The 5,896-nt window shown below is 48.3% G+C and overlaps 1 protein-coding gene across 1 annotated transcript in view; it reads right to left on the bottom strand.

Moving 5' to 3' along the window:
- Nucleotides 1-5,576, bottom strand: part of AP5Z1 (adaptor-related protein complex 5, zeta 1 subunit) — a 9,291-nt gene extending 3,715 nt beyond the window's left edge. Inside the window, exons 1-8 of the mRNA XM_009993684.1 lie at nucleotides 5,397-5,576; nucleotides 3,113-3,254; nucleotides 2,674-2,786; nucleotides 2,025-2,193; nucleotides 1,498-1,638; nucleotides 863-900; nucleotides 623-785; nucleotides 174-352 (exon numbers count right to left, since the gene is read on the bottom strand). Of these exons, the coding sequence (XP_009991986.1) occupies nucleotides 174-352; nucleotides 623-785; nucleotides 863-900; nucleotides 1,498-1,638; nucleotides 2,025-2,193; nucleotides 2,674-2,786; nucleotides 3,113-3,254; nucleotides 5,397-5,486 (1,035 nt within the window). The 5' untranslated portion in view covers nucleotides 5,487-5,576. The remainder of the gene's footprint in view (nucleotides 1-173; nucleotides 353-622; nucleotides 786-862; nucleotides 901-1,497; nucleotides 1,639-2,024; nucleotides 2,194-2,673; nucleotides 2,787-3,112; nucleotides 3,255-5,396) is intronic.
- Between the last annotated feature and the right edge of the window lie 320 nt (nucleotides 5,577-5,896).

Genomic DNA, 5,896 nt, shown 5'->3' with positions numbered 1-5,896 from the left:
CTCTTCCCTCTTCAAACACACTTGCTTTTGTAATAGCCCTTTTTGTCCATGCTCTGCCTAGCACTGCCACAGGGGGACAGAGGGCTGTGGGTTGCACTGAAAGGCAAACAGAAGGTTCTGGGGCACAGAGAGGAAAGTGCAGCAGGCTCTTTCCTGTGCTGCACCAGCTGTACCTTGAAGAGATTTGGGAAGCTCTGCCTGAATATGCTGGAGGTCTCAGTGAAGAGCTGGCTGTTGTCTTTGCAGAACTGGACAAATTCAAAGGCCAGGAACGGGTTGTGGAAGAGCTGAGCTGGGATATCAGTGAACAAGTGTTTGTAGATTGCATCAGAGTCCACAGCTGCTGTTTCGCCTGGGAGGACACAGAACATAACTGAGCACAGCCCACCCAGCAGCCTTGCCAACCAGGGCTCCAAGGGGCTAAGCTGAATTTGGGTTATGCTTTTCTAAAAAGCTGGGGACAGCCCAGCTCCTGGGTTTCCTGGAGTGGGATCACCCATCCCAGAGCACAGCCAAGGCTGAATTACCAATTGTGGCAGCCAGCAAACTGCCAGGACAAAAGACTGTGCTGAGAGAATGCAAGACTAGATTGTGGAGGAGGGGGTGAGAGCTGATGACTTACTGTGGTTCAGGAAGAACTGGGCAATGGGCAGCAATGCCCTGGCATAAGTGGCATCCCCACAGATTCTGCCATGCAGGATTTTCAGGGAGGAGGCTGCATGGTACACGTAGGAGGAGTCCTGTTTGCAGATGAGGTCCATGATTTTCACTGCCTCAATGAGACACTGCAGGAGAGCAGAGAGCCAGATCAGTGAGGGCAGCCACAGCTTTGAGAGATTCAGTCCCACCTCTGTGTACTTACAGCTTTCTGCAGATCTCCATCATCTTTCTTCAGAGGTCCTGCCAGAGAAAAAAGTCCAGGTTAAATTTTGAGTGCAGACAGGAACACTAGGCTGTTGGTTTGAGCACTAACCCATATTTCAGGACAGGTAGGAACACATACTGATCCCAATTCCAGGCTAATGACAATGAAGTTCCACAGATCCCCCCAGCAAATCCAGGGCAGGAGGCACAACACAGCCACTGCCTCCAAATCCCAGCTCAGGGCTGGTCAATGACTTGCACCAGTATCACAGAACTACAGAACTACCAAGGCTGGAAAAAACCTTTAAGATCATCCAGTCCAGCCTATGACCAACACCACCACATTGGCTAGACCATGGCACAAATGCCACATCCAGCCTTTCCCTGAACACATCCAGGGATGGTGCCTCCACCACTTCCCTGGGAAGCGCATTCCAACATCTAATCACCCTCTCCATGAGGAAGTACTTCCTAATATCCAACCTAAACCTCCCCTGGAGCAGCTTGAGTAGCTGCAACTGGTTCCATGCTTAAAGTTGGGAGTGAGATCCCAGCCCAAGGAGGCAGTGTGTCAGAGACATTTTCCAGGACACTAGCAAGAGGGCTGCAGGGAGGGCTGATGGTGAGACCCACGCCGGGTGCTCTGCTGGAGCAGCCGCTGGCAGTACTCGAAGGCCTTTTCCCGCAGACGGTCCCTGGGGGGAAGGAGGTGACTGGATGCGGATGCAGCAGAGACCACGGATGTTACAGACTTCTCCATTCCTGATTTGTCACCTACAGAATAAAGGTTGCCACAGATCAGCTCGTGTCATGGGCAGTATAAGCCACACAGCTGCCCAGGGAGCTGTCTGTCCCCAGGTGACACTCTAGGGGTGTCACAACACTAAGGAGATGCCAACTCCTACCAGCCAGGCCTTTTATCTCAGGGACCCACAGGGTTTTGTCTGAAACCAGGGGATCCAAAGAATAATTCCTCATGGATCAATAACAACCAGTCAGGAGGTTTTGTGATATTTCTTCCCAAAGATTCCCTGCTCCCAGCTCAAGAGCTCTAGCCCATACTGCTGCCATTGGCTGTGTTGCTGGTGCAGCCACCTAATCCTCTCAGAGCACACACCCCTCCTGGGGGTGCAGCTGGCCCACAGCCCTTCAGTTCCCACCTGAATTGGGGGTTTTCAGCCCCCTGTCCCCGTAGCACAGCAGCCAGTTTTGCAGCATGGAGAAGGCCTGCATGTTGAGCCACTGGTCCTGTGTGTAGGACTGACCCACTGACAGCACTGTGAAGAAGTCTGTGGCAATGGCACCATCCACCTCTGTGACAGGGCCAGGCTGCAAGAGATGCAGCAGGTCAGATCCCCAGGGAGAGGCTACATGAGATGACAAGGAAAACATGGAGCCCGTGGAGACAGGTAGCCCTTGTTGTGTCCTATGGGACCTGCAGGGAGGCAGCTTTTCAGAGAGAAAAAAGCCAACTGCCTTGGATCCTTTTCCCCAGGTGAAACACTCCAAACTTCCCCTCTCTCTGACACAGGCCTCATTTGCAATCAGCTTTTACATGGTGACCAAAATACTGTCCCCTCAAAACTACTTCAAGGATCAAAGCCCTACAGCAGAACCCCTAAGTCCTTGGGTTTTAAATCCCCCCTACTTTTCTTATGTCCCTTGACCACCTACCCCACAAAAAGTGACAAAGAACAGCAGCCCTTTGAGGTTACCATGCCCCAAAAAAAGCTGTTTCTGGGAACCCAAAAACAGCAGGTACCTGACTAGCAAATGCCCCTGAGATTACCACAGGAACTCAGCACTCACCTGCCTTCTCCTGGGGCTGGAGAAGAAGCCTCCAAAAGATTGAGTGACTCTTTGCTGCATACTTGCATTCCTCAGCCAGTCAGCCATCTTCTTACTGACTACATTGGTCTGCTCTGTGGAAGGAAAGTCACAGGGTCATTGCCAGACCAGGTGGAGAAGCAGCCTCTGCAACACAGCCCTGCTACCCCTCAGTTGCTTTTCCTCCAGCCTAGATCATAGAATGGTTTGGATTAGAAGGGACCTTAGAGATCATCTAGTTCCAACCCCCCTGCATGGGCATGGACACCTCCCACTAGACCAGGTTGCTCCAAGCCCCATCCAACCTGCCCTTGGACACTTCCAGGGATGGGGCAGCCACAGCTTCTCTTCTCCAGAGTGTCTTCTCATCACTCTACAGATCACAGCCAGATGGCAATCTCAGGCCATCCCATCTACTCACCTTCAGTTAGAGCTTCTGGTGAAAGACTGATGACATTGGAGAGGACAGGAAGAAGGCACCGAGCATTCTGGCCCTCAGGCAGTCTCCTTTCCAGGGCTTTTACAATCCGTTGCCCCACAGCAGATACTTCAGCCTTATTGCCCTTAAAACAAAAGCAGAGGTAAAGCTGGGCAGATAATCCACTAGCATTAGAGACCAACACCATACAAACTCTTCCACCAAGCATCAATACCAATGTCAAGCACTAAAAAAACCACACAGCACCAGCTATTTTACCACATTTTACAGGATCATCTGCAATGTGAACTCACAGATCCCAGGACTTTGATGCACTTTGATGGAGCAACAGGTTCGTGGACAAGATCACATGATGTAGGAATTAACAAGTGCAATGGATGTCTTCAAATCAAACACTATGATCCATCAATTCCAGAGCAGAGAGTACTAGCACTAGCTACCCCTATGTGGTCATTGCTAGCTTAATTACTAGATTAGAAATTTATGACCAAAAAACGGACAGTTGTAACATGTTCTAGGACTCTCTGGTTAGTCCATATCCTCACAGTGTGGAAAATGAAGCAGCTTCCTCTTTTGGAGGCTGTTACAGCTGCAGCTCTGAGATGCTGTCAAACACTTCTGTCCAAGATGACTTTGTTCAAGATGACAGGTGGACTCAGATGCCTGAGAGGTTTTCTTTCTCTGTCAGTGTCATCATGTCATCACAAAGGAAACCTGTGCCACTCAGGGTCTTGCACATCTGGCTGTGAGGAAACACCAACCTCCAACACTCCCCATCTAACAGTCAGATTTGAACCAGATCACTAGAAGGAATTAGGAAATGATGGGTGAGCTTCCAGTGAGGAATTCATATGGCAACCTTACCCATGACTGGAGCTGCTTTCTGTGCTTCTCTTGTAAAATGGATAAATCTACCAAAGCAGCACACAGACAAGGAAGTTTAAGGTTCAGGGATGGGGAGCTGTGCAGTGAAGGGAAAAGAGAAGAGAACCCTGCTGCTCCTGCAGACACCCTGTGCAGCCCCGTGCCAATGATGGGGCTGCTTATGCATGTTGCTGACACATCTCTTGTTGCTCAGAGGAAAACCAGACTGAACTCCAATCAATAACAGGTTTCAAGCTCCTCACGCAACACCAGAGACTGTGTTTTTTGGGAAATCAAAAGCTTTACAAAAAGAACATCAGTTTCGCAGAGCCGAGGGAGCACAGAGAAGGAAGATGATTTCCCCTCAAAGCAGAGACAAATGAAAACATGCAGATGATGTTTTGAAAGGCTCTGCTTGAAGAGGGGCTACTTTCATGAGTGAGCCTGTTGCTCCCCAAGTTGGAGCAACAATACCAAAATGGCTAAAATATATTTCAGGAACATCAAACATGGATGAAAAATTTCTTAATCATTTTAGCTGCAATCTAACAAAAATTAACAGGCAGGGTTTTTACACTGCAGAATTGCAGGGCTGTCTCAGGGCTGGATATGGGGGAGAGGTGCTTTGTAAGGCAGCACATAAGGGACACGTCACTGGTTTCCATTTCTGTGTTTTCATTTCCTCTAGCTAAGACTCAAAGGAGTAACCACAAACACAGGAGGCATTTCTAAGAGAAACTCAGAATGAGAAGCTACAGAAGAGTTCAGAAAAACATCTTATCTTAATTAGGCACCATAACAAAAAGAAGAAAAAGAAAAAAACCCAGCAAAGGTTTCCAGCTTATTGCCCAGAGGGCAGTCAGTGCAGGTAGCACTCCAAAGTGGAAGGTCCTTGTGTTTCCTTCTCCATGGACAATCTAGATCTCTGTAGCACCATCCACATTTACAGCCCCACATGTTTGACAGATTCTGTGTATAGGTTTTTTTTTACTTTTGAACATGAAAGCCAGTACCATTAAAAGGCAAATGTAGCAGTAACAAGTACACTCTCAAAATCTTTTGCTCAACTGGTACAATCAGCTCTGACTTGAAGTCTATTATGTATTAGTGCAGGTACCTGTTGCACCCAGTTAGCTCCCAGGCTGCTTGAGGCCCTCCACCCACACACTGCACAATTTTAAGCAGTCTTTGCTATCAAATACTAAATAGAAAAAAAGTTAGCATTTTTTCCTACACAAAGCAGAATATTTTGGCTCCTTAAAAGAACACAGAACTGCCTTTGTTTCATTCCCAGACGTTTTTGATTGATTTTTGCACTCTCCTTGAGCTCAGCAAACAGGGAACGATCAAAATGTAAATCCATATTGACAGGGGGGGATTTCTGACTTGACAGGTCAATTACCTGAGCCAAAAGGATGGAGGACACCAGGCTCAAGAGCTTTGTATCTTGAATCTCATCACAGGAGAGGATCAGATCATTGCAGGGCGACATCTCTCTCAGGATGGCAGCACATAACACCTGAATCTGCTCAGGGGTCTTGGCTGAGCACAGCACTGTCTGCAGCAGCTCCACGAACTTGCCATCCAGCCTGCAAGGATCACAGTGCAAGGCAAGAAAAGGTTCAGAGATTTGTTTCCTGCACATTCTGGGTCCTGGAATGATCACCCTCAGCACTAACCCAGACCAGTGTCACCTTATCACCTCTACTTCTGAATTTTGCTCCTTAGAGCAGCTTGTGAGAGGGCTCAGTGACACAAACACCTGTGACTCTCACTAAAGAAGAAGACAAGGCACCTCCTGCTCAGGGATGGCAAAAAAACGGCAAAGAGAAACTTTATATCTATATTGAGCTCAGTGATTTTTAAGCAGGGCAGTTTTTAAAAGCATTAAGCCCCCCTTCC

This window comes from Chaetura pelagica, unplaced genomic scaffold (genome assembly GCF_000747805.2).
Source record: "Chaetura pelagica isolate M959 unplaced genomic scaffold, ChaPel_1.0 scaffold213, whole genome shotgun sequence".
Classification (NCBI taxonomy): Eukaryota; Metazoa; Chordata; class Aves; order Apodiformes; family Apodidae; genus Chaetura; species Chaetura pelagica.
The sequence above is the reverse complement of the archived record's forward strand: the minus strand, read 5'-3'. Positions and strand labels throughout refer to the sequence as shown.